General features: G+C 54.7%; 1 protein-coding gene across 1 annotated transcript in view; it reads left to right on the top strand.

The window, feature by feature from the left end:
- Positions 1-1,169: 1,169 nt before the first annotated feature.
- Positions 1,170-27,905, top strand: part of PAPPA2 (pappalysin 2) — a gene marked incomplete at both ends in the record, with an annotated part of 72,349 nt that continues 45,613 nt past the window's right edge. The window contains 5 exons of the mRNA XM_082765729.1: positions 1,170-1,638; positions 4,700-5,759; positions 20,179-20,324; positions 26,467-26,760; positions 27,273-27,465. Coding sequence (XP_082621855.1) covers positions 1,170-1,638; positions 4,700-5,759; positions 20,179-20,324; positions 26,467-26,760; positions 27,273-27,465 — 2,162 coding nt within the window. The remainder of the gene's footprint in view (positions 1,639-4,699; positions 5,760-20,178; positions 20,325-26,466; positions 26,761-27,272; positions 27,466-27,905) is intronic.

Below are 27,905 nucleotides of genomic sequence, written 5' to 3'. Positions count from 1 at the left end.
TGCAAGGTGGGTCTGGGGGGCTTTGCTCTGTCCCTCTTGCCTGGCCGAGGCGCCTCCAGCCCACCTTGCTGCACGTGGCCAACAGATGGGATCATTGTTCGGGAAGGGAGACGGAAAGAAAGAAAAAAACAAAAAGCACCGAAAAACAAGAAGGAGGGAAAAAAAGAAGGGCAGGCCGGCCGGGGGCACCCCGCGGCTCTCTCCGGGCGGATTTCCCACACGGAGCCCCCCGGCTCAGCCCTCGGGGGGGGCTGGGGGTGCCCCCTCCTCTCGCCCACCCCCAGGAGAGGAGCGGGATGGAGGCGACGGCACGGCCGGAGCCAGAACCGGAGCGCAGCGCGGGCTCGGTTCAACTTGGGAAGGAAATAATAATAATAATGGTCCTAATAAATAAAGAGAAAGAAAAGCGGAGGAGCCCCGCGCCGGACTGCCAGGCTGGAGAGCGGTGAGCGGAGGAAGAGGCGAGGACGGGGAAGGCTGCGGGGAGCGTGGGAGCGGCGGGGGCAGCCGGGGCTGTGTCCGCAGGTGCTGCCCCTGCTTCTGCTGCGGCTCCGGCTCCGCTCCGCATCCCGTCCCCGTCCCCGTCCCCGGGCCGTGCCGAGCCGTGCCGAGCCGGGGAGCAGGTCCCGGCGGGGTGCAGCGGCCGGGAGGGCGGAGGGAGGGAGGGGAGGGCGATGCGTCGCTCGGGGTTTATTAGATTGGACATAATCATCTTTAAATAAGGCAGCCCCCCCCTCCAACCCCTCCCCGGCGGGGGGAGCGGAGCGCCTCGGGGCTTTCTAGATAAGGGCGCCCGGCGCATCCCTCCCGGTGCCGGCGGGCAGCGGCGGCGCGGCGAGAGCGGGAGCCCCGGCCCCGCCGCAGGCACAGGGGGTCCCCGCGGCGGTGCCCTCGCCCTCCCCCTCCTCCTCCTCCTCCTTCTTCTCCTCCTCCTCCTCCTCCTCCCGGGCCCGCAGGAGCGGACAGAGGAGAGCGGCGCCGGGGAAAAGTTGGGGGCAGCGGCAGCGGCGGGGACCCGGGGAGGATGCCCCGGCGCTGCCCCGGCTGCCGCCCGCCGCCCCCCTGAGCGCCCCCCACCGTCCCCCCCTCCCCAAAACCCCGGGGTCTCCACCCCCGGTCCCGTCCCCCCCCCCCGCCTCCCCCGGCGCCCCTCTCCGTCCCCCGGGGCCATGCCGAGCCTCGGGGCTCCCCCGGCCGCGCTGCTGCTGCTGGCGGCGCTGAGCCTGGCCCGCGGGGTGCCCCGGCCCCCCCTCCCCGGCCCCCCGGAGCTTTGCGGCTTGGAGGCTCCGAGCCGCCGGGCCTCCCCCCCGCACCACCCCTACGGGCTGTACCCGGGCCGGGCCGCCCAGGGGGTGCTCGGCGCCGCCGCCCCCGGGAGGCCGCGGGGTCGGAGGCCGCGGGGAGCCGGGGGTGGAGGCGAGGAGGAGCGGGGCGAGGCGGAGGGGAGGCCGCGGGGCCGGGCGCCGCAGGTGCCGAGCCCCCCCCGGGCCCGGCCGCTGCCCGCCCTGTACTTCTCCGGAGGCCGGGAGACGCTGGCGGCGAGGCCGGAGGCGCTGCCCGAGGTGCCGCGGGAGCGTTTCACCCTGGAGCTGTGGGTGAAGGCGGAGGGAGGACAGAGCAACCCGGCCGTCATCGCAGGTAACGCCCGGCCCGACGGGGGCACGGCGGGGGCGCGTCCGGGGGCACCGGGGGCTCGGCCGGCCCGAGACGGGAGGAGGGACCCGGCCGGGGGCAGGGGGGGCTGCCCGGCAACGGGGACACCGCCGAGCGCCGGGCGCTGCTCACCTGCGGCAGGTGACGTCCCCGCCCCGCTCCCCCGACCCCAAAGTGTCCCCTCCCCGTCCCAAGCCCCCCGCCGTCGCGGGACCCCAAACCGGCGCCCGGGCTGCGGGGCTCGGCCCCTGCGCGCCCCGGGGCTGAGGCACGGAGCCCCCCCGCTCCTTCCTCCACCTCCCCTCTCCTCCTCCTCCTCCTCCTCCTCCTCCTCCTCCCCGCCGGCGGAGCCCCGGGACCCTGCGGCCGCACGGTGGCAGCCGCGCCGCACGCACGGCCCCGGCCCCGGCCCCATTCCCGGCCGGGCTCCCCGGTGCCCCCCCGGCAGGCTGCGGGCTCTGTGTCCCCCCCCCGGGGCTCCCTTCTTCGGCTTTGGGGGGCGCTTGGCGCTGGGAGCCAGCCCGCAGCATCCCCAGCCGAGCCAGCGGGCAGGGGATGGAAAGCTGCGGGCAGAGGGCACCGGCACACGGCGGCCCCTCGGGAGAGCCGGGGGGCTGCTGCAGCCCCGTGCCGAGCCGCATCGGAGGGCTGGGTGGAGAAACCCTCCCGTTACCCTAACTCCCTTCCCAATTGCCACCCTCCCCCGGGCGCGTTGCTTAAATTTCCCTCCCCTTTTGCTGGGCGATGGCTGCATCCCCGTCCCCCAGCCTCACCGCACCCGCAGCACAGCTGTTTGCACCTGGAGCTTGGCCCCGCAGGTGTTAGGCTTAACTTTTCCCAGCTAGTTTCCTTTCTTTTCTTTTTATCAAGGCTTTTTTTTGTTTTGTTTTGTTTTGTTTTGTTTTGTTTCTTTTTCCTTGCCGGGGGTGGGCCAGTTGTTACACAGCGACCACTGGCACCCGCTCGGGCAGCCAATATCTCCCGCTCCGCACTCAAGCTCCGGAGGCTTGAGTCAGCCTCCGGCTCTCTGAGTCACCCGCCGCTTCCCACCCTCGCCCTGCAGCTGGGAACGCGGGGCCGGCTGCCTGGGACGGGGACAGGGCGGCGGGGACGTCTTTGATGCAGGCAGGTGACACAGAGAGCTGCTGGCCCAGGGCTTGTGCCCTGCAGGGACCGAGCCCTGGGGCCACCTGCAGCCCTGGGGCCACCTGCAGCCGTGGAGGAGCTGGAGATGCTCCCGATCCCCTGTGCACATGTGAGGGAAGGTGGGAGGAGAGCGGGGCAGAGCTGAGCATCTCCAAGCTTTCCCACCTTGCACCCGGCTGGGATTTGGTGTTGCTCAGATCAGAGGCAGTCTTGTTGGGTCGGAAGATCCCTCACCAGAGGCATCCCCAGACTTGTTCCCAGGTGTCTTCCTGGGGCTGCAGCTCCGTTGCTGCTTGGTCCCCAGGGGTGACCAGGAGGTGACACTTGGGGACCTGGGTGTACCGAGCGGGCAGCAGAGCACCTGGCCCGATGGAGAAGGTGCTGTGAGCGTGCTCCTTACAACGTGGGGCACCTCACCTTTTTGGACACTTCTCCATCAAACATTTTTCCTGACAACTTTTCTGCAATCGCAAGCTGCAGCAGAACCAATGGGGTTTATTATTTCTTGGCTGTCTCAGCTTCTCCAGCCTTATACCCTGATGCTTTGGGGGGCGTTTTTGCAGCCAGTTTTTTCACGTATCAGTGCTCAAGCAGCGCTGCTTCTCTTCACTTTTTTGCACTGCTGCCAGCAGCCCTTGTTTTAAAACCCGGCGTTATCGCTCTAATCACTGATGAACGTCACAGGCCAGGTTCCGCTCCCCCTTCCCCATCCTCCAGACGAGATCCAGGTCCAAACACCTTCCAGCCAGCCCTCTGTCCACGAACACGCTCAGCTTCGCCTTCCCACGGCTGCCAGGCTCCTTCTCCTGCCTCCTGCTTTTTGGCTTTGCTCTGTCTCATCCTGGGGAGTTTTATCGGGGTGGGAGCTTGGTGGGGTGGAGGGGATGGTGTTGATGGGCTTATCCCGAAGCCTTGCTCTGGGGTGGGATGCTGAGGTACAGGGCTCGGGGGGCTCAAGCTCTGCCTGCTTGCAGGATTTTCAAGATGGTTCAAATTCCAGCCCATCGCTGCTGGCTGGAGGGAGATTCAGGATGGGGCCAAGATTTTTTTCAAAGCAAAGCAGCCCAGCTTCATGCCTGAGAAAGGCATCTTCAAGTGCTTGGCTCTTGCCTTCTGAAAAACCCGGCCTGTCAACAGCCAGAGTGTCAAAACATGCTGGGAAACGGGGCCAGCCCTGCCCCCATGCCAAGGTGCCACTGGTGGGGCTCGGAAGCAATGCTGAGCTCACCAGCCCCAGGTGACGACTCCACAGATGTCCCAGCTGTGGTGGCAGCCACCAGGAGATGGCTGCCGGAGCCGTGGTGGCCTCAGGTGCTTCCAGGCACCCATGGCAGCGCCACAGCCATTAACCCAAGAGGATGGAGGGAGACAGGGAGTGAGTCTGGGTGACGGGACACTGAGCTGCCTCGGAGATGGAGGAGCCCAGAACCACTTTGTTCAAGCAGCGGGTCCATTGCCCCTTGCTGGGTCATGCACAGCCCAAAGCTCGGGTTGGCGATGCGCTTGGGTGCACAGTGAGATGCGTTCTCCTTCCACGCTCTTTGGCCTCTCCTCCCCTCCTGGCTGTGTTCTTCCTCCCTTCTCCATCCAGCCTCTCTGGCTGTAGCCCCCTCCTGGCTCACCCAAACGGTGACCGGCGCCTGCTGCCCAGCCTCTGGCCACCTGCTTTTTTCTGCATCTTTCCCAACACATCCAAAACCTCCCCTCACCCTTTCTCCCCCAAGCAGAAGCCCGGCGGTGCAGATTTTGCATCCTTGCTGCTGCCGGTGCTTAGCTGCTCTGACAGCTCCTCAGCAGAGCATCCCAGCAGGTGCAGGAGACCCTGGGATGCCACGAGGATGCTCGTGGAGCTCCAGCCCTCACCGCCTCTCCTTTCTTTCCATCCCCATCCCCTCTGCAGGCGTCTTCGACAACTGCTCGCACACGGCCAGCGATAAGGGCTGGGCTCTGGGCATCCGCGCCCTGCGGCTGGGCGGCAAGAAGGACGCCCGCTTCTTCTTCTCCCTCCGCACCGACCGGGCGACCGCCGCCACCGAGGTGACCGGGTCCCACCGCTACCGCCCGGACACCTGGACCCACCTGGCTGCCAGCTACGACGGGCACTGGATGTCCCTATACGTGGATGGGGCGCGGGTGGGCCGCGCTGGTGGGCAGCGGGGACCCCTGCACAGCACTTTCATGGCCTCCTGCCGCACCCTGCTGCTGGGAGGGGACGCCTGGGGGGATGCCCACGCTTTTCGGGGACACCTGGCCGGGCTGGCCCTGTGGCAGAGAGCCCTGCCCCAGCCCCAGCTCCAGCGGCCCTTCCTGGAGGAGGCAGCTTTGGGGGTGGCACCGGTGCTGGCCGCCGGCTTGGACGCCCCGGAGCAGCGCTGGGCGCCTTTCCGCGAGGGCTCCTTCCCCCGGCGCCAGGCGCTGCTGCCCCCCGCGCCCCCCATCCTTCGCCCACTGGGTCCCCCGGCCTGCGGGCAGACAGCGTGTGACAACGTGGAGCTGGTCTCCCACTACAACCAGCACTGGCCACTGCGGGGGGCCAAGGCGGTGCGGTACCGCGTGGTGAGCCTGGCCGAGGACGGCGGCGGGCGGCCGACGGTGAGCCGTGAGCAGGTCTGGCGGCAGCACCGGGCGCTGAGCGACGCTTTCCGTCCCTACAACATCTCCTGGCAGCTCAGCCTGCTGGAGGTGCGCAACTCCTCCCTGCGCCGCCGCGCCGTGCTGCTGGGCTGCGAGCCCAGCAAGGTGGGCAACGAGCGCTGCGACCCCGAGTGCGAGCACCCCCTGACTGGCTACGATGGCGGGGACTGCCGCCGGCCCGGCCGCTGCTTCTCCTGGAAGCGTCGTGATGGCATCTGCCACATGGAGTGCAACAACATGCTGGACGACTTCGACGATGGCGACTGCTGCGACCCGCACGCTGCCGACGTGGGCAGGACCTGCTTCGACCCCGACTCGCCCCAGCGGTAGGTGTGGGGGGGTTGGGGGCTGCGGTGCCACCGGAGCTGCCCCGCGCGTGGTCGGTGCTTGTGCCAGACGCAGCAGCTTCGTGGCGTGGGGTCTGGCCGCCGGTGTGTGTGCGGGTGCGAGGTGCCCGTGGGGCATCTGTGTGTGGTGCGGTGCCCCTGGATGCCCCCCGTGCTGGGGGGGCTGCCCTCGGTGTGCTCTGTGCACCGTCCTCCTCCCCCGGCACAGGCTGCCGGAGCCTCTGAAGTGCCGGCGCTGATGGCTTCCAGCACTCGTGGTGCTGCCAGATGTGCTCTCTGGCCAGAGACAGGGAAAAAAAAAAAAAAAAAAAAAAAAAAAGACATGGCTTTTCCTTTTTTTTTTTTTTTTTTTTTTTTAAGTCATTTCTGTCTCAGTGTCAGAGAGAGCTGCGTGTTCCCCGTTGCCGTGGGGCTCCCCCCCTGCCACCCCCACCGAGGGCAGCACTGCCCCCAGGGAGCACATGTTCAAGGGAGGGTTTAGGGAGGCGTAGCTCCTTTGGTCTCCTCTCTCCATCACTTTTACTCTCTAGGCTGTGCAAGCAGGTAGGCTGTGGCCATAAATACTTTTTTCTTCCCAAGCCAGCCTCTGATCTCTGCCAGCTCCCAGGTGGGGACCGCAGGGCAGAGGGAAGCAGGTGCCTGAGGGCTGGGCAGTGGCTCTGGGGCCCTTCCCTCCTTCTCAAGCTTTTCTCACACTCCGGGGGAGGACGAGGAGCCTTTCTCCCAGTGCTTCCCTCCAGCCATGGAGCCACACACGATGCCTCTGCCCAAGTACCCCCAGCAGATGTTTCCCCACCCCTGGAAGTCTCTTTGGTGGCAGCCACCATCACCACCCTGTCTCTGCCCGTCCTCCTGCTTCCCAGCGTGGTGAGCGAGCTCTTTCCTAAGCACTGGGGGACGAGCGGTCCTCCTGCCTGCCCCACTGCTCTCCACGTGTGGTGGCCACCCATGGCCACTTGGCCACCAGGCGGGACTTTGCTTCTCCATAGGAGCATGGCCAAGGCTTGGTCCTTGCCCTGTGTGTGCAGCGAGAGGAATGTTTTCATCCTCAGACAAGAAGGGCTCCACCTTAAAATAAAAAAGGCCAAATTTTTGCTGGTATGAATCAGGGCTTCCATTTGTCAGGATTTTCCCCTGAAAGTTGGGAAAGAAAAAAAATAAAAAGAAAACACAACAAAAAACAACACACACACAAAGCAAAACAAAACAAAAACCTTGCTTCTGTGGGAAAGGAATGGGAAAATGGGAACACTAGGGAAATAACAAATCTTTTGCAATTTTTCTTTCCGCAGACCTCGTTGGTCTGCATATAAGACAAGATTGATTGTAGGCTAAGCTCCGAAGGAGAAATCCAGTGTGCCCTGCATTTGGGAAATGTGGGGGCACAAATTGAACCCTGCTGCTGCTGAGCTCCCCCTGGCTGCCATTCCCTGCCCTCGGGGAGCGCTGGCACAGCCCTTGCCTCGGGCACCCCAGCAGCTGTGGTAGGCATATGGAGCAGTTGCACCCCGTTGTTTTTCCGGGAAAAACATTGGGAAATTGGTAGCGTGGGTCTGGGAAATGGTGAGGTGATCCAGAGCTGCTTGCATGGCTGGGTCAGTGCCGTTCAGTTGCCGGTGGATACCCCCAAATACACAAGCTCAAGGCGTTTTGCTTGGGGAAAGCTCCTGCTGAGCCAGTACATTTGGCTTTAGCCATAATTTGGCCAAACGAAGGTTTATGAGGAGTGGGGCAGCTGAGGAGCCTGCAGGAGGACTTTCAGGGTGGAAGCCAAAACGAGGGAAATAACGCGAAATAACTGCAAACTGACCGAGGAAGGGCAGCCCGGGAGGAGCCGGGTGCTGGGAGGTGAGCGGGGGCAGGCAGCAGGATGCCCCCGGCCACGCTCCAGCTGCCGACACCTCCTTTCAGAGCAAGGTGGCACAACAAAGCCCCAGGACTTTTCGTGCGGTGAATCATCCCCATCGTATTTCACTTCGAGGCAGCGGTTTGGGTGTGAATGCTTCTCAGTACTGCCAAAAATCATCCAAAGGAGAAAGCTGGAGCGAGGCACCAGGCGATTTCTTGCCAGGGCTGTGGACAGACGCAGTTTTGGTGAAGGGTCTCTGTGCCTTGGCTCCCGTGACTTTAAGCACTTGTAAACGCCTTTAATGTCCTAGCTGATCCCTCACCTCCCTGGGGCTGCAGCTTGGAGAAGGACAAATGATGTCTGTGGAGGGAGCTGTGCTCTGTAGCTGGTGGAGATCTCAGTGTGCTGAGCACAGGATGGAGAGGGGGTCTGAAGGAAGGGTGGCAGGGCTGCGGGGCAGGAACGACACTGACCAGTGCTGTGCCAGGACACCGTGCCCAGGCCATGGGGCATCTCCACTCGGCCACCTGGGCTGGGACACAGCCAGTCCCACAGCACCCCCACAGCACCCCCAGCACAGCTCAGCCAGGGCCTGGGTGCTGGTGGCTGGCTCCACGCAGAGCCAGCCCAGAAGACAGCACATCAAGGACATCCCAGCCACCCTGACTCACCATGGGAAGCGGGAGGGGACGGACAACGACAGGAGGGCTGTCGGCTGTCATCCTTTGCCCAGTCTCACCAGGTTTTAAAGCATTTTCCAGGAGCTGGTGGCAGCGCGGTGCCAGGGGCCGGGGTAACATCCGCGCTGATTCGCTGCAGACACGCATCTCCTTGCAGCGCCTGAGCGCAGCGGTAATTGGCATTCTTGGAAGGAAAGCAGCAACAGCTCATTAGCAGCAATTAACACTCAGCGAGGGTCCCCCTCGGGCAGCTAGTCAATGAGTCTGGTGTGTGACACAGGGAGCGTGAAAAGGAAAACCAGAGGGCGGCCCACGTAAGGGCAGAGCTGCCGGGCCCTGTCTCAGCACCCCGGAACCCAGCAGAACCAGCACAAGGAACAGCAGGAGGTGGAAAACCACCGGGCTCCGCCAGCCCCACCAGAAGCACGGATGCTGGAGGAGATGGTCCCTAAAGGGACAGCCACAAGGGAAAAAGGGGCTGTGGCACCTCCCTGCTATGTCTCTGCCATGGCGCTGAAGGCTGTGTAGGAGAAGGAGAGGTATGGGGCAGTGTCTGAGCTCTCCCTGCCCCACGCCTCCCCTTTCCCTCCTGCACACACATCCTCAGAGCCTTGTTCAGCTCTGCCTCCCCTGGGACGGCCACAGCTGCGGTACGGAGCTGTCTGATCCACCGGGCGCCTGATGAGCCTTAATGCAGGCGTAGCTGGGCTCCCCCCTAAGGGAGGGATGCTTAATTGGGTTAAGGTCCTTCGGGACCCTCCTGCTTTCGAAGTAGTGCCTTCAGAAGCTGACCCAGATTAACCTCAGGGAATGTCTCCTGTGGACACCCCCGAGGACTCATGGCTCTGAGCTGCTCCCAGCCCTCCAGTCGTTGTCAGGAAATTTGGCTGATTGCCCAATGGACATTAAAGGTGTCCCGGGGAGAGCAGGTGAGGCAAGGATGGCCTCCTGTTTCTTCTGCTCTCTGGCAGAGGTGCTGGAGAGGAGCATTGATTAACAGGGCTTTTTTTAGAGTCTGATGGATTTCTTGGTGGCGGTGTTAATGTTTTATGAGAGCCCTTGGACTGAGCCCATAAAAATCTTCGTCTCTCCTTGTGGAAAAGCCCACTCTCTCTGGGCTCTTCCCATTGATTTCTAATTTCAAACCTTGGCAAAGACAGATGGGACTGTCCTGGGTAGAGCCCCTGATACCACAAGGACAGGCTGCCTGCCGAGGCGCTGATGATGTGACCGAGAGCTCATGTCTCTGCGATCCTGCTTCTGGGTGCCTGAGCTTCCCCCGAGCCCGAGGCTGGGGCAAAGCTCCTGGATTTGCTTTTGACTGGCTGGGTTCCCCCAGGGTGCCACGCAGGAGGAGGACAACCCAAATCGCCTGTGAGCAGCGGGAGTGGGTCCCTGCCCAGGGCTGCAGGCAGTCTGGGCGCTTTTGGGGGAAAACAGCCTGCCCAGATGTGAGCTATTGTTCTGGGAGCTCCCACCACCCTGGGGCACAGCTGTATCAAGAGGACAATTGTGAGGAACAGCATGTCCGGGGGCTGGGACTGGGGGGTTTTGCTCTTTGTCCTGGCTTTCAGCACTCCTCTGTGTTCCTCCTCACCCCGCCGTGCTCGTGTCTGTGGCTGTGAGCCCAGGAAACACCGAAGTGGGGTGGCCCAGTGGCACCCCATCAGCTCCATGTCAGGGGGTCCTGGGGGTTATTTATCCACGTTTGGGTTGGCAAGTGGGGCTGCAGACACAGGAATCTAGTTTTCCTTGGCCCGACCAGCCCCATTATTTAGGAAATCAGATCATCCCTCTGCAGAGGGGACAGGACTGCCTAGGCTAGGCACGGCCTGAGCCCCCCAGAACAGCCCAAGGCTCTGCTGGGGGGCTCTGGATGCTGAGCGCTGGTGACTGTCGCCTGCCAAGGGCTGTGCTGCGGACCAGAGGCAGCCCCAGGGTTGGCTTTTTGTGTTGTTTGTTTGTGGTTAACATAGAATTGTTACATTGCAAAGCTTCCCCAATAAATTATCCCGTGTCCTTTTTATATCTGCGAGGGAGGCATTTTTAGAGTGCTGGCTTGCGCGCGCCGCACTCCGGCTGGGACACCCAATTGCCGGGACCTAAAAATAAGTTGGAGGCTGAGGACTTGTTTTTTCCCCTATCTTTTTTTTTTTTTTTTTTAAATTAATTTATTTTTTTTTTTAAAGAAGAGGCAGAGATGTTTGGGTTGAACAGATTCCTTTTCCTCTCTTTGTGCATATCGATCCCCATCCCAGCCAATGTCAAGGCTACAAACATTTGCCCTTCAGTGAGAAGCTCGGGGTGAATGCAGCAACGTCTCAGGTCTCTCTGCAGCCCTGCCTTTTTCCCAGCAGCAATCTGAGGCACTTCACACAGAGGAGGATGCAGGAGGTGGAGGCACCAGGTGAAAAGCTGGACTCTTGCCTTCCATTGAACAGCAGTGGGGGATGTAGGTGCCTACTTTCTTTAATGCCTTTGAAAGCCCTGTGCAGCAAAGGCTGTGTGTTCTGCAGTGTTTTTTAAGCATGGACCCACCTGCCTGTGCTGTGGGGAAGGGTAATACCAGCTGGGGAAACTGGGGCACAGAACTCCCTGCCACCACGTCCCCTGGCTGTGCAGCGCAGTGCTGGGGCTCTGTCTCCTGTCCCTCAGGTCCTAGAGGGACAGGAGACAGAGATAGAGGGGTAAAAGAGGCATTTAATGTGAGGAGATGAAGCTGTTCTGTCCTGACTAGCTGCGAGGCAAAAATCTGAGCTGGTGTCTGCACAGTCCTCCCTTGCCTGGGTTGCTTGGAGTCTCTTGGCCACGTGCAGCCCGTGCAGTGGCAGCGGAGGACAGGAGCCTTGCACCCACCTGTGTTGTCCCTGCTTTATGCTCCAGGGGACACCCACTTGTTTGCAGAGACCCCTTTATCCCCCTGTGCTGCTATTTCATTTATTCTGATGTGAGCAAAAAGTGAGAAGGAGCTGATTTACAGCAGATCCCCTCCCACGGTCTGAATGGGGACTGAGCTTATCTGCACAGCCTGAGGCAGGGGAAGAGTGCTGCAAGGCTCAGCCCTGGCCCTGGAAGTTTTTTATTTTCCTTTGAAACAAACAATCCAGGCGGAAAGTGAACCATACCTGGTTCTGTTTAGCTTGGAGCCTGCTCTAGAATAACTTGCCACTGTTGAGTTCAGACTGGTGAAACCGCAAGGGGCTGTGAGCGTATTCCTGCGCTCCCCCCGCGCGCGCACATGTTCTGTGTAACGCAGCCTCTCGGCCGCCAGCATCAACAGCAGGAAGAGCAGGCAAGCGCTTATCCTGCCCTGGGGACGGCCGGGCTCTCCGAGGCGTGCTGGTGGGCGCTGGAGCTGGGCTGCTGCTGCTGCTTGCGCGGGTTTTTGGAGCCAAGCCGTGTGGAGAAGGGCTGCAGGGCTCCCTGCCCCAGGTCGGGTCTGGAGCTCTTCTCCTTGCAAATTCTGTGTGTTAGCTCCCCCAGTTCAGCACTCTGTTCCTGTTCTCAGAGGTGATGATGCCTCATGCCAACAGCTCCCCTAGAATCAGAGAATCATAACCACAGAATGGCTTGGGTTGGAAGGGACCTCAAGGATCACCCAGTTCCAACCCGCTGCTGTAGGCAGGGATGCCACCCACTAGGTCAGGTTGCTTAGGGCCTCATCCAACCTCCCCTCTTCTTCCCAAGGGCCAGCCTCTCAGACAACCCTCGTGTAGCCCCCATAGGTGTGCAGGGGCTTCCCCACTTGCTAGGTCTGTGCCCTCGGGGTGGCCAGGCTTATGTTTTGGGGGATGAAGGGGGGGGTCAGAAGTCACTGTGATGGTCTGATCATCCTTTGTGCCCGCTGTGTATGAAGAGGAGACGGTGTTCTCCTCTTTGCAAAGCCCCCAGGCTGGTTTCAGACAAGAATCTCATATCCATGTCCCTGCGGGCTCCTGAAAATGGGCAGCCAGGGGAGGGACAATGGGCCTAAGGTGGGGAGTAACAGCAGCCCATGCTGAGCCCTTGGAGATCTCAGAGAGCTGCTAGGTTTGGGGGGAAATAACCATAAATCTATGTCTCAGTTTGGGGATTTGGGCTTCCTTTGGAATTTGTTCCTATTTATGGTTTTGGTCCATGTTAACCCCCAGATAAACCAAGTTTTCTGGCTGGGACTTTGAGTGCAGGATCATCAACTGGGAGCTTGTAGGTTGAGCTTAATCCCAGGGGTCTCGGAGGTGTGCTTGGCTTTTGAGCTCTCCCTGGGAGCAATGGGCAGCCCTCGGGGACACAGAGGATGAGGTGCTCTGTGTCCTCTGCTCCCTGCACGAGAACCCAGCTCTTCTGAAAGCCTGGCTCTCCATCGCCACCCGCCCTGATGAAAGACGTCCTCCTACCTTTGTGGGTCTCGGATGGGTCGCGTGTTTTCAGATGATCTCACCCGTGAGGAAATTGCAAGTCTCTTTGAGGAAGAGATGGCCATGATTCATGCCGATAGAAATAGAAAGGCCAAACAAGCAAATGGAAACTCCCTATTGACCATGTCCCTGCAATTTAAAAGGGTTTTTACTACCTATTCCAGTACGCATTTGAAAATCATATGCATTTACTCTTACATACTACAATCAGATGGTTTTTAAGCCATTAAGGCCCATTGGGTCAATAACTACCATTTTCAAAAATCTATTAAATACCCATTTCCGTGGAAATAGAGCTTCTGCAATTGATCACTGCTACCAACTCCCATTAAAATAAACCCCAAATGCTATCAACTCCCCCAAGATGTAGAGCACTAAAACACAGATTGCTGGGACAAATTTATCCCAGGGGAAAGTTGATGGCCCATTATACTTAAGCAACACAAGAATTGTCACATAAGCCAGGAAGTTTATGGGACTTGCATGGGCTTGTCTTCCCCGAGGGGCTGAAAAGGAAGGTTTACGGGGTGAATCGGTAGTACTAACACAAGCTCAAAGCCAGCCTCTCCGGGGATCTTTTTGGGAAACATCTGGCGTATTTTGTATTAACTTTCAAGTGAGTGTTGCCTTTGGTTGTTTGGCAGAATGAAATGATGCTCTAGGGCTGAGGAGCTGTAAGAAACAATGAATTTGTGGATCTGTTCTTGGTGTCACAGGGTTCTCCAAGCAGAATTATACAAGGTGTGTGTGGGTGTGGGTGACACACACCTCTGAGGCTGCAAGAAGGAAATCTGTGAGGAAGGTCACCTTACAGAAATGAGGATGTCCTTCTTCCAATCCTTGTCTCTCTGCTCTGGGAGGGAAGCTCTTTTGGGCTGCTGGTGTTGTGATGGACTCTAAAGTGGGCTGTGGAGGTGTGAGCATGGTGGGATTGTAGGAGATCACTGCAGGTTGTCCCTGGGTGAGAAGTGGCTTGAGGTGGAAGGATGGTGCCCAGGGGCTTGGAAACATGGGGGAGAAAGAGTTGTGGTGGGGACACCCACTCTCCCACATGGCTGGTAGCTCTTCCCACGCATGGGAGATGAGAGCTGTGCAAGTCCCAAAAGCCACTGTGGAGCAGAGGCTTGGTGTCCCTGCTCATCACTGGAGGGTGATAGCTCGGGCAGGTCCCCACCTGGAGATGGCCCAAGGAGCTAGGCCCACTTTCCCAGACTCCCACTGCAAATACCTGACACCCACCAAGTTTTTTTTTATCTATGAACACTTTCATTCCTGCACTTTAATCTCAATTACATCGAGCTTCAGCCCCCTTTCCTGCTCAGAGAGCTCGTTCCTTCTGTTGCTGCTCTTATTTCTCGAAGGTTTTTTTACTTTTTGCTTTCAGCCTGGCTTCAGGGAGTTCCCGTTTCCCCCTGCTCTCCCCAGCCTCCCAGATGCAGCCTGTCTGCTGGTCAGTCCTGTTTTTCCATTCTTAAGTCAAGACCTGTCTTTATCTCTCTATTTAAGTTAATCTCAATCAATCCATCATTAATTCAGGACAAGTTTTCTTTCTTTCATCGGCTCTTTCATAATTCTTACACTGCTTACCAAAACCAGGTCTAAAATAGCACTGGCTTTTTCTGGTGCAATGATTATTTAGTAAAGAATTTTGTTAGCAAACACTTCCAGGAATAGCTGGATCATGCCAACGTTAGCAGCATTTACTCTTCAGCCTATCTCAGGGCAAAATGCCCTGCACGGCTTTCTAGTCTGACACTAACGTTATTGTTCTTTCTTACCCAAATCTGACCTCAAGAAGCTGCACGCTCCCCTCTGATGTAACATCTGCTGTGTGCTAACAGGCTGCAGCCTTCTTGGTCTCTTTCCCCAGTAAATCTGCACAGAAGGGTCACAGCCTTGAACCACAGCCCCTTTCTGATCCTGTCCGCAGCTTTGCCAGTGCAGCTCTCCGACCCTGCAGCATCAGCAGCTGCTTCAGTCCCAAAGCCAAATCCACCTCCCACGTGGAGACAGAGGGTTTCCTCTGAATGCAGCAGGAATTGGTCTTGTGTAAGGGAAACCCCTGATCCTGAAGGCACAATACAGGGGGGTTTTGGACTGTCACCCTTTTTTACATCTTAACACTCAGCTCCTCGTGCTAATAGTAAAGTGTCTCCTACACAATGCTGTTAGTGGTGGCTGCTTCCTCCTTCCCATTATTCTTTCACTGACAGTGAGGTGTATGTGATGTTCTCATCCCCTGTGCACCCAAATGGCTTTGGGCTCCTTTCCTGGGCTCGGTTTTGAGGACCGCCATCAGTCTAGTCTGGAGGCAGACCAGACAACCCATCCTGGCTTGCACTCAGTGCCCAGCTGGTAGCATGTCCAGAAGGGAGGCAAGGTTGAGCATCACCTGGGAATTCCCATGCTGGGAGCAGGGATGAGGATTCACAAATTCTAGTAAGGGGGATTCATGCATGCAGACAGAGCCTGAGTCTGGAAGACTCTTCAGAGGAAGAGTCCTTTGGTGGAGTGAACTGAAGATGTCCATTTTGGCTCGCAGTCTGGAAGAACATCTCTTCACTGATGAAATGGGGAGTTGAGAGAGTCTGTCCTCAGAAGTATTCATGCCACTTGATCTAGCACCTATCTTCATGGATTGAGTTGTGGCTCTTCTGGTTTCAGCTGATTTTTCAGAAGAAATGTTGCTGTGCATTATCTTAACCCTTTGCAACCTTGCAGACGCATGTCAGCACACCAAAAATATTACTGGTGCTTGTTCCTGGGAAGTCTGAGGAATTCCTCATTTGTCAAACAAAGGTTTGGGTTGGAAAAAAGGAGCGTCCCTGCTTGGCAGGAGCAGGAAGAGGAATTTCCTTGTGGTGGGTGAGGGACATGAAAGCAGAATCCCCTGTGACTTCATTAGGCTGAATGGTTAGCTTGGAGCTGGCTGGGTCTCAAGTATTTTCCAGCTGTCCATGGAGGGCACTTGGACAACTTCCATCCAACCCCACTCCCACATCCCCTCTGAAAGGTCTACAGGGAGAAGACTCCTATTTTTGCATTGCAGTGGAATTCCTGTGGCATTACACATGCATCCTTTGCAATACCCAGAGAATTGGGATTGATTTATGGTGCTGCATGGGGTACGTGCTGGCCTTGCTTTTCATTCAGAAGTGCCATCTTTTGTCTTTCACTGGTAATGGTCATTTTTATGGCACCAAGTCTTCCTGTTGTGATAAGGCTATCACTAAAACCTGCTGTTCTTGCTTCTCTTCTCCCACTTTAAACCAAATCAGGCTTATATCACAGTTTGCCCATTCTACTGCTGCTTGGAGAAACACGTTGCTTTCTCTGTTGGCCAAACCAACCCAGAGCTTTACTTACAAGCACAAGAGGAAAGATGTTTTCTTCACTGTGGGCTAGGAAAAAAAATGTGCAGGCAAACACATGAGAAGGGAGGTGAGGGTTTTCCTGCGAGGCACAGTCTTCCTATTGTGACTGGGTGTCACAGAGGAGATAGAGGTGGGCTCTGAGAAGAGCTGCATGGCGAGAGGACAGAAACTGATGGACACAAGTCAGAATGTGAGAAGTTTGTATTAGGCATTAGGAGTCTTTATTTCCATCAGGATATCTAAAGGTTGCCAAGAGAGGGAGTGAAACCTCTGTCCTTGGAGAAGTTCAGGTCTCAGCGGGACATGGCCCTGAGCAATTTGGTGTAATTAGACCTGCTCTGAACAAAATAGGGTCAGACCAGTTGGCCTGAGGAGGTCCTCTTCACCTGCAGCTGTGAGTCTTGGATTCCACAGTTCTTTGGTGACAGTCACTGAAGCTGCTTGACTTGCCTTCCTTCCCTCCCTTCAGTAGCCTGAAATGTCACACAGTGAGAGCATGTTGTCATTGCCCATGCAGAGCTGTGTGCAGGGATGCAGCTACTCCTTAGGCTGAGGTGGTCTTGCCATGCAGGTAGCTGCTCACCAGTGAGGCTTTTACGTTCTTGGAAAAGGGTTTGTTTTGAATCTGGCAAACCTGATCACCTTTCTCTGCCTGTCTTCTGTCTTCTGCTTTATTCTTTGGGTTGTGAGGTGGTTTTTTTTTTTTGTGTTTTGGCTTTTTTTTTTTTTTTCTGCTCAGCTGAAATCTATGTCTTCATGTGTCCTTCTGGCTCTCCCTGTGTATGTGTGCTGGTTTGCAGCACTCACCGTGCCATAAATACCATCTAGTTTGGAATACTCAGTCTTGAAGGAGTTGGGAAGCTATTTGGGGAGCAGAGGAGAGGGCTGTCATTTGGCCCATTTGTGGAGACCAAAGGCTGCTCTGCTTCCCCCCAGGGAAAATCACAGAAGCGCCAAAGAGGAGGGAGAGCATGACCTTGGCAGTAAGTGACAGACAAAGACGCCAGTTGCATGCTCCTTGTCTCAGCTGAGGATGCCAGTGGGAAATATGGACTGAGGGGAATCAGAGTTGTCCATTCTAGAGTTGTTTTGGTCTTGCTCGTGTCTTTGGGGACACCAGCAGGATGATGTTTGTGCTTTCCCTGTCATAGCGGGTGAAATCGGGGTCCTTTTGTCTCCTTCTCCACCCAACCCATGAGCATCTCAGTGCTGAAACTGCTCCCCCTACACTTTACACAGCCCCGAGCCATCCAAATCTCTCAATGGAGGAAATTAGTTATTTATAATTAAGGGTTGACAAAAAATGTTGCTAGTGTCAAGGGAACAGCAGGCGACAGCCAGAAAAACATCATGTCTCCAGAAGAGAGGCGGCGGGAATATCCCTCTGAATAGGGCTGACGTCAGCCCTCGGAATTTGGACAGCCTGGAAGGCTTTGGGGCTATTTTTCCAAGATATCATAGGTCAGGAATCAACGTTATTTTTAATTCTGTGTCCCCCGAGCAGCTCTGGTGCATGAGGGAGACTTTTTCTCCCTGTTCCCCCTCCTTACACTCTATTTCTATGAAATTTTTGCTTCTCTTCCTTCCGACTCATGCCACAAATATGTCCTTCAGGTTTATTTATTCTTCTCCCTATCTATTCCTCCCGGCCTGCTCCCGTCTTGGTTGGGTTGAAGAGATGGCGTCAGCGTGGCGCGTGTCTGGGATGCTCAGGCGAGACATCACAGAGAAGAGATCATGTTATCCTAATTTGCCGTTTCCGGTTGGAAGAGTTTTTCTCTCCGCAAGCTGATGTGGCTGGGGAAAGTGTTCTGGGAATGCTGCTTTGTGGTGGGAGATCTCAGGGCCTGGTGAAGACAAGCTGGTCATCTCATCCCATCGCTAAATGCTGCCATACGCATCAGCCAAGATTTTCTGAAGTAGGTGAAGTTTTGGAGCTCCTTTGCCCCTGGGAATGTGGGGAGATGCCCAGGCCAGGATGGCCCCTCAGGGGGGTCAGCAGATCCCCATTACCTGCAGGGAGAGGCAGTCAGCAGGTCCCAGTTACCTGATACTTCCCGAGGCAGTAATGGCTTTTGAAAATCTTTGCTATTTCAGATGCAGGGAAATGGTCACCCTTGGGTTTCACGCACTCCTTTCCACATGTCATCCTGCTTTAGTATGCTTCTGAAATCTTGTTCCTTTATTTTTATTTTTTATTCACTTTTTCCTCCTCCTCTTCCCTTTGCTGTAGCAACCTCTCTCTTTCTAAACAAGTTTGTTGGTGTAATAACTTCACTAGGGATCTTGCCATTTCAAACAGTGTATTTGCACATTTCTCACTGCTTTCCCTGCTCGTTTCACATCTTGGATGAGAATATGCCTTTTTCCTCTTTGCCCGTGTTTAACTTTTTGTCCTTTCTTCCATAATTCAACACGGTGAGGAATGTGCTAATGGATGCCACTTTTACAGAAGCTGCTCGCTCACATACAGCCGGTGTGCCTTCACGGCTAGTCCAGCGTAAAGAAACTCTTGTGTTCCCTTCGTGAGCTCTCCATGCAGCTCGAAGATGCCAATTGCTCCTGGAAGCAGGGGGATAAGCGAAATGCTTTCCACCACCTTAATGTTGCTATTGGCTTTATGCTGCAGATTTAGTCATTCTTATGACATATTTCCACAATGGTGCATTTCCATCATCATTCCACAGTGATGTACTTGAAGCCTTTCCATGCGTTTTTTTTCCGCTTAGGACCTCTGAAATTAATGCAGTCTTCCCTTTGGTTTCGTAAACTGTGGGGTCAGACTCCTCAGACTTTGAAGACCTGGAGACATGTCTTCTAGGACTACCTGTCCCAGCGCTGTCTCAGCCCATGAGGGTCATGGCACTGACAGTGGAAACAGTAGTACTTAATTTAAGAGAGTATCTGGCACTTACAGCACAGCCCAAGGCCCTGCAGTCCCACTACTATTATTATTGGAATTGGCGTTGTTATTATTAAGTTAGATCCTGATCCTTTTACACTGCTGAGGACATGAACTCTGTAAAGACCAATGCTGTTGGTGTACTGGTGAAGGCAGTGTAGATCTCCAACCTGTGCAGAAAGCACTACACAGGGGAGAATAAAACCTAAATCTCCCAACTACCACTTTTCTCCGAGCACAGAGACATGCCAGCCCTGCAGGAGTAGTGAGGATCGTTGTCGTGATGCCCAGGTGCCCATGGTGTTACTGCTCTGCTGTTCGCTGTAGGACAGGTGCAAAGTGACCTTTAGAAATGGATGTATTGCATATCCCCATTCCAGTATTTTATTTTATTTTATTTTATTTTATTTTATTTTATTTTATTTTATTTTATTTTATTTTATTTTATTTTATTTTATTTTATTTTATTTTATTTTATTTTATTTTATTTTATTTTATTTTATTTTTTACTCCTACGACTGTTTATCTTCAGCTCTGGAGACTGGAGGAGAGACAGCCAACAGTGTCATTAGGAGGCTTCCCCCTCTAGACATGCCCCTTGGTGGAGCTGTCTCCAGACCTGTTCCCCTCTCCTCATTAAGCTTATTTTGGAGTTTAGTTGGTACTTCTCCACCCTTCTGCAGCCATCCCAGACCACCCCCTCTCAGAGGGAGCTCTCTCCAAGGTCAGGCCATGCTCTGTTTTGAGCAGAACTGGAAGAGAGATGTCTCAGAGCGAAGTTGGAGGAACCTTTTGCTCATGTTCTTCCCTACAGAACATGCAGGCGTGGGGGCGAGGTGGCACCCCGTGGCACACGCCTGTGTCCTGCTGGGACTCCTTGTTCTTACCACACGCTGCCACCTCCCACCAGACCGCTTGTCCTGAGGAAGCGGGCAGAGAGGAGAGCCATGGCTGTGAAAGCCTCCAGATTAGAGAAGCTGGGGAAATGTCTTCATATTTGTGTGACTGCATCTCACCTAAAGACGTCTCTAACAGTCCCTGCTCCTCCCACACTTTACCAAGTTGGTCCCAGGCAGCTGAGGATGGAGTCTCCAGGCCTGCTGCCTCCTTGCCCCCCTATCTACAGGCAGCTCTTGCTTTTCCTCTTTGCCCCACCGATGTGTTTGCTGACTGTCTCCTCTCCCTCGTCCTTGCAGGGTGTACATGAGCGTGAAGGAGCTGAAGGAGGCCCTGCAGCTGAACAGCACCCACTTCCTCAACGTTTACTTTGCCAGCTCAGTGAGGGAAGAGTTGGCTGGTGCTGCCACTTGGCCATGGGATAAAGAGGCTCTTAGTCACCTCGGTAAGCAAGCGAACCTACCCGTGGGGCCTTGGGGGCGTTGGCTTCTCTCTCTCGGTGGGCTTAGCCAGAAGAGGCACTAGACTTTGCTCTCAGGTAGAGTGGGAGAAAAAGTAAGCTCATGTTTTGAGACAAAGCCTTTTGCCTTCAGTTACAGGTGCTTAGGGAGGTTTTGGAGTTATCACCTCTAGTTTAGCCCTTCTGTGGCAGGAGCTGGTGTTTTGGCACTGAATTGTGTTCAGTTCACCCCAGCCTTTTGGGATGGGGGCAGCTGGGAAAGTGAGCACAGACTTCCACTGCCATGGCTTGGCTCAACACTGAGGACGTGTAATGAACATCAAAAGTCACGGTAACAGGCTCTCTGCTTCTGTATAGAAAGGAGTCATCTGTTCCTAATGTCTATATGGATGGGGCTTTCAGGTAGCCACAAGCTCTGTTAGTGGTGAGGGCAGGGAATCAGTGGGGCAGGGAGTGAGGGGAAAGCTGCAGGTTCGCCATCGGTGCTGGCTCTGGAGGGGGAATAAGAGTTGTACTTGTCCAGATGCTTTAGGTGAGGAGGATTCTCTGAGACCTTCCTGGCCTATCCACCAGGGTTCTGGAAATGGTGAACTTCACTCTGCAGTGCTTAATGACAAACATATAAACCAGGAGCCTTGGTGACCTCAGAGCCAAGGCTCCTGAGCTGAACAGGCAGTGAGCTTTAGCCACTTCCAAATCCAGCTGCAAATGTGAGGATGACTATCAAATTAAACCTCGTTTTTATAACTTGGCTTGCTACCTGCTGAAGGCAAGGTATTCTGGCTTCAGTGAATTCAAGGCAAACCATTAAGGTCATCAGTCTTGGCAGACTGTGAAATTGTTAAAACGGCAGCTGCTTCGCTAGAATGTAAATGTACCGTGTGTTTTCTCCTATTTCTGTTGTCTCTTTTTTTTCCTGCCTCTCCCTCCACCTCTTCAATGTCAGAATTTTCTGGCAAGGCCCTTTACACTTTGTAGTCAAAACATCTAAAGTGTTTCTCAATAAGTAACTGGAAATAATTACTCGTGACACCTGCGCAGCAGACCTAGACCTTCTGCTTTTACAAGTGCGTGATGTTCAACCCTTAAAGTTTTACGCCGCTCTTAAAGACCTGTTTTAAAGTTCTTTTGTGCCAGTTTCCCTCCCTCAATGAGTTTCAGGGCTGGTTTTTCAATAGCATATTGCTACAATTGCTTGTCGAGGAAGGCAAACCTCCATGAAATTTATTCCTTCAGCTTCCAGAAATCACTTCCAAGGCTCAGATGGACAATCATCTTACTACAGCAAGTGCTTCAGCCACACATGTTCTTGTCAGACCCCTCCCGATGGCTTGCAAGGAGGTGTACGGAAGGGTAATCAGGGTAACTGGTTTAATCAAAAGCTTGCATTTAACTCTGGTCTTGGAGTTTGTGTCCAGCCAGAGTCCTTAAGCAGGGGTTGCACCATCTGGAAATGTTGGATCAGGGTTTTACCAGGGAGGTTCAGGGGAAAAGGGGTGTTGTCCTGGCTCTGGTGCCAGAGCTGTGAAGTGTGAAGCTGGATCTGAACTTCTCTGAAGCTCTGGCACAGACCAAAGACTTCGGTTCAAGACAGTCCTTGGTTTTAGATTTAATGAGCTGGGGAGGGAGGGTGACAGATTCTCTTCTCTGTAAACAGTAGGCTCCAGCACATCATCAAGTGTTTTGTACTAGGCACAGTGTATACCATTGTCAGTGCAGAAGAAATTTAGGACTGAGCAGGAGGTTACCTGCTCTGAGTAAATCTGAAGGTACGGTAGGGAGGAAAGAGCAAAGAAAGCCTTGGGAGGAGTGAATAGTAGCTTGAGAAAATTTCCTGAGCTTTAAGGCCCTAGCAGTGACCAGGGATGCCAACAGGCTTTTACAGAAGAGAGGAATCAGTCTCCAGAAAGACACTGTTCTTCCCTTCTTGCGATGATTCTTGCAGGTCTCCTGCCTCTCCTGATGTTAATGGCTTAGGTCAGCCCACAGGTTTTGCTCCCCCTGTGCCGCTGTCTCTTCCTGTGGAGTAGAAATGCCACCTTGCAAACATAGACCCTGCCCCATTGGCTTTCTTTTGCTTTGATTCTCCAACAAAATCAGGTTGATTCCTTGAGTATCACTTGACTTCCCTAAGAAGCTAACTTGCCTCCTGGCCAGACTTTCCTCCCCACTTTTCTCCATTTGTCTCTCTGAAATGGACTTTCTTAGATGTTTTCAAGAGAAGTACCATGAGACTTCTCTCCAACTGCCTTTCTTTATTCTGTTTCAACCTCTTCTCTCATCCCAAAGCTCGCTAAACATATTGTTTCCAAATTGTCCTTCTCTTCTTCTCTAGATGGTTTTAATCTGCCCTCTGGACTTTGAACTCTGTAGAAACTCTTTCATGCCCTCCAAGTGTGTCCATCAAGAAGGTCCTCTTCACCTTCCTGTTGGCATTGTCACCTTCTGGAAGTTTCAGAAAATTTTGTTTTTTCTTCTCTTTTGTTCACCTATGATTGTTTTTGGAGTATTGTAAATTACATGAACATTCCAATGCTGATGACCTGCAGATCCATTGCTCTCCTCCAGGTTGTTTTCCTGAATAAATTCAAATTTCATGCAGTTTCTGCAGACTTACTGTCTTAGCCCAGTAGCAATACCAACAAATAGCAGCTATGTTCCTTGAGGCGTAAAGGGTAATGACTGACTTGGAGAGGGTGAACTGGTCTGTGACATCTCTATAGGCAATATTTCAGTTGCTTTACAGCTTCCAGACAGAGACAGCTTGTACCCAGCCAGCAGAAGAAGCAAAATCTCAAGTCTGTTTGCAGTGCTTCATCTAACCATACTTTGTCTCAGTGTTTCCACCATAATCACAGTCAGTTCTTCTCAAATTCAGAGTGTTCTTGCTAGGAGTCCAGGACTAATTTTCTGAGAACTTGCAAGTAAATCTCTTTAACTGCAAAACACAGAGATGAAGAACTCCTGTCCTATATAAAATTCATCTTTCCGCAACGGAAAGCCTTGCCTCAAAAATCCCAGCAATGCAATAATGTAGACACTTCAAACTTTGTCTAGTTGCATGTGAACGGTATTTGCATAAACATGGTTGAAAGGCAATGGGAGCATGAATATTTGATGTTATAAACATTTTCTGTAGTTATATAAGCTGAGGCCAGCTCATATATCTGCTGAGGTCATTGGATCCTGACGGAGGGCCAGTCGTTCACCAGAGGTACCTCTAGCAGCGGCCATCTTCCTGCCTGACTAACCACCGTGCGTTTGTTCCACCAGCTGCCATTCTCCAGTTGCCCAGCCTTGGTTTGGCAGGCACGTCCAAAGACGTCTCTGGTTCACCTACCCTTGATGCCACGGGGACACGACACTGACATTTTTAGCTTGGCTGTGCAAATGCTGATCCTGGGGGGGTTCTTTGGTCTTGTCCTCAGGCATGAGAGGACGAGGTCACTTAACACCTGATTTAGTACACCTCCCAGAGCAGAAGGAGGTAAAGGTGGAAGGAAAGATCTGATGTGCAGAGGAAGGAGAGGGGACACTGTTCTTGTTGTAACGGGATGTTATGAACACCTCCATATCTTGCCTTCATAGCAGAGACCCTCCAAGTGGGGAAATGCAACTCCCAGGTCTAAAGCTGGGGGGTTCTTGGAACCCTTTGCTCACCGGGGAGCTGTGGGGAGAATGGAGGGATGGGGAAGGTCTGGAAGACAGGCACTGTTCTCATGCTGTTTCTAATCCTGCCATCTAATTAGCTGTAAGAAGGACTAAAAATACGACTGTCCTTGTGGAGTGTGGGGGAGGAATGGGATAGGGGAAGCCAGCAGAGAGGAGGGAGTGACAGGGTATCCCAGCCTTGGCATCCCTCCCCTGCGACAGTTTTCTCTCTCCCTGCATCAGAATCCCATTTTTCCCCTGTTTGGGAAGAGCATCGAGTTTCTGGTGGAAGGAGGATGGTTTGGTCGCAGGGCCTCTGGTGCCCCTCAGGCCCGTCTTTGTGGTTAGTGCTGCAGGATTCGTGCAGGGCTTTCACATCTCACTCGTTTTGTTTATGAACATTATTTTCTTTCTGCATGCACATTCCTTCTTTCAGACCTTTGGGCAGGCAGCCCCCTGCCTTGTTCAGGCTTGGGTTTGGCTGCAGAGTTGCCTTTCCTTTCTGTTTTCTCTGTTTGCTTTGAAATGAGAAGTAGCTTTCTATATGCCCACTAGGTTCTCCGTCGATGGGGTGCCCTCTGCTATCTACAGTATTTGCCAGCCTGAGAGCTGGGAGAGAGGCAGCGTGCAAAAACCTTCTGAACGACAGGATACAGTCGAACATGAAGGTCCTGAAAGGATTTTCAAGCTCTGTAGCTTATTGTGGCTCATAACCAGTCAGATCTATAGGACCAAGGTACAAGGTCCTTTACTCCAGTGCTCTGGGGAGAAAGGGCATGCGGTCACTATGTGCCCCATCCTTTGCCTTGGGCCAACAAAATGCCTGGGTTTAGCCTCCACATTGGGGACAAAGCATGAGGAAAAACAACCACCGTGAGTTTTTTGCTAGGAAGTGGTGCCATTTCATGCCACTGCTGCCTCCCAGCCCCTCCGTGAGCCACACGCAGCGCAGGGCGCTGCATGGAAGGTGCCACCCTTACTTCCTCACCCTTTCAACCTGTTGGGCTTGGAAGAATTGCTCAGGGCATCTGGGAAGGCCCTTTCCAGCCCCAGCCCCGTTTTCCTAAAGCACGGCTCCACCAGAGGAGTCGCAGTCCTGCTGGTCCCCTGCCAGGGACACTGTGATCTGAAGAAAGCCCTCGCTTGGAGGGAATGCCCTGTACTTGAGGACAGGAGGTAGGCCAGCAGCGCACGGAGCTGATTCAGGAGCAGATTTCAAGCTGTCTATGCTGTGGCTGGAGACAGGATCGCACGGTGGCCCTCTGCCAGTTTTAACTTTGCTGGCAGGGGCAGCGATCAGCAGCAGAGATGCAGTAGCAGAGGCTTTGCTGTGAGGTAGCTGGCACAGTAAATTCTCCAGGGCCTTGCAAAGGAGGGAGCAAGCTGCACGGGAGCCAACTATTCACTGCACTGCCATCCGAGCTGTCTAGGTTAACAGTAGTTGGGTAAAAACAGCCTGCCATGCCATGGAGGTATTGCCTGGAGTTGGCCTGGGCACATGTTGGGAGCTGCTTTTTTCCCTCTTGTCTTGATGATATTTCCCAGCCCTTGCTCCTGCACCACAGGGCAGCACAGAGAAGTGTCTGGAACAAGGAGAAGGGGATGAGGAAGGAGATGGCCACTGAAAAACAGGGAGAAGAGGAGCAGTTTTGAAAGAAGTTTGTTTGGGCAGAATACAGAAAAGAAAAGGAAGAGAGAGGAGAAGAGGGGCAAGTTTTGTTCTTGAGCATCTTCCACAGAGAGCTGCCCAGCGGGTGTGGGGCACGGCTGTCATTACAGGATGTGCATCCTGCCTTGGCAGTCAGATCTGGCGGCGAGCAAAGGGAAGGCTCTGCTCCTCTTGGCTTTCCTCGACATCATTGCTCCTTCCTCTTCTCATAACGGGCAGGTGGGCAGGAGAGGAGAAACACTTTGTCCAGCAGGCTGCTCGGGGCAAGGTGAGCATGGGACCTACCCAGTGCTTTTGGATCTTCTGGACTCTTGCTGCAGGTGGCTCCCAGCTGGCAAAGCCAAGCGTGTCAAGACTTTGCGAGGCAATTGGTTCTCATCTGCCGTAGGAGCTGGCATACTTTAGCCACCTGGGCCTGGGGGTGAGCTGTCTAATCTCTCCTCTGGTTCAAAAGATTGTCCCTGTAAGCCCAGGTCTCAGTTTGGTGCCCCAGCTCCAGACTTCATTTGGAGTTTTAAGTGTGAACCAAAGTAGACAATGACTTATAAACACAGAGGGAAATGGTAGCTGAAACAACTGAAGACTTTTTGGGGAGCAATATGGTCAGAAGGGGGAAGAGAAACCAGCCACCCTACTCTGAAGCAAGGGAGCCTTCTTCCAACCCTGCAAGGCCAATACTGGCCCCCACCTGGCACCTTCTTTGTGACCTGGAAGCACAGTGAGAAGAATTTTAGCCAGCACAAGTGAGTAAGGGCAGCTGCTCACTGTCGCTTTCTTACAATGATTTCCCTGTGCTTGAAATTCCAGGTGGTGTTGTCCTCAACCCTGCTTATTATGGTATGCATGGCCACACGAACACCATGATCCACGAAGTGGGACATGTCCTGGGGCTGTACCATGTCTTTAAGGGAGTGAGCGAGAGGGAATCTTGTGACGATCCCTGCAGGGAGACAACTCCGTCTATGGAGACGGGAGACCTCTGCGCTGACACTGCCCCGACCCCAAAGAGTAAGCTCTGTCGGGACCCAGACCCTACCAATGACACCTGTGGCCAGATGCATTTCACGGGGACGCCCTTCAACAACTACATGAGCTACACAGGTGAGGAGCAGTCATTGCTAGAAATGGGAAGGGGTGACCTCTGCGAGAAACTTGTGTTTCACTCCCTTCCGCCTTGCTCCCCAGTTAACGTGCTCCCTCCCGGTGTGCGAGGATGCGGTTGCAGGAACCTCATAGCCCCTCTCTTGCTGTGGTTTCCATCCCTCCCTGCCTGCCTGCCCGTGGCTTGCTGGAAGTGCACTGAGGCTGCTCTGCCTTCCTGTTGGCATGTGCTTGTTCTCCTGTCCTGAAGCAGTGTTATTATTATTATTAATTTATTTACGGTTACTTATTATGACCGGAGCCACCGTGGCAAGCGCGGGGTTGTGGAGCTGCTGAGGCAGTGCCATCTTGTGGCCCTGGGGACACACGACACCAGCCATCCCTGGCAGGAGAGCCACCAGGCGCTGGTGTCTCCCAGGTCTCCCCAGGAGGGTTCTCCAAAAGAGGATTCGGGGATCAGGGAGAGTGCCAGCTGATCCCTGCCACCCTCATCCTGACCGCTGTTCCCCCAGATGATGACTGCACCAACACCTTCACCCCCAACCAAGTGGCCCGGATGCATTGCTACCTGGACCTGGTGTACCAGCGCTGGAGCCAGAGCAAGAAGCCTGCGCCCATCCCAATCCCACCCATGGTCACGGGGCAGACTCAGGACTCCCTCAGCATCTACTGGCTGCCTCCCATCAGCGGTGTTATCCACGAGAGGTGAGAGAGCAACATCCTCCTCACATCGGTTTACTTGTGCAGGGATCTGCCGGGGCAGAGAGCAGGGGATGGGGGGAGCCTTTTGGGAGTCAGTGAAGACACCAGGGAGGGCTGGCACACCCCTCGTGCCCCCTGCCAGCTGGCGAGTCTCACCCCAGCCTTAGCAAGCACCCATTCCTGCAGCTGCCCTGGTGATGGAGGGTGTAGATCTGGTCCTGGCACCTTCTTCCCTGTGACCAGCTCCTGCGGATCTGGGCTGTGTGCAGGGCTCTCCCACCAGCCTCTGCCATCGGGGTGTGGGGAGGCGATGCCAAGGAGCATCGGGAGGTGATGCCAATTCTTAAACCCAAGAGTGCAATCACGGAATGAAAAACGAGCTTCATTTAGCACTTATTGTATAAAATAGCCATTTACCAGGAGGAAATGCAGCCTTGTGGTTA

The sequence above is a fragment of the Aythya marila genome, assembly GCF_965140915.1.
Source record: "Aythya marila genome assembly, chromosome: 8".
Classification (NCBI taxonomy): domain Eukaryota; kingdom Metazoa; phylum Chordata; class Aves; order Anseriformes; family Anatidae; genus Aythya; species Aythya marila.
Note: the sequence above shows the minus strand (reverse complement) of the source record. Positions and strands in the feature narration are given on the sequence as shown.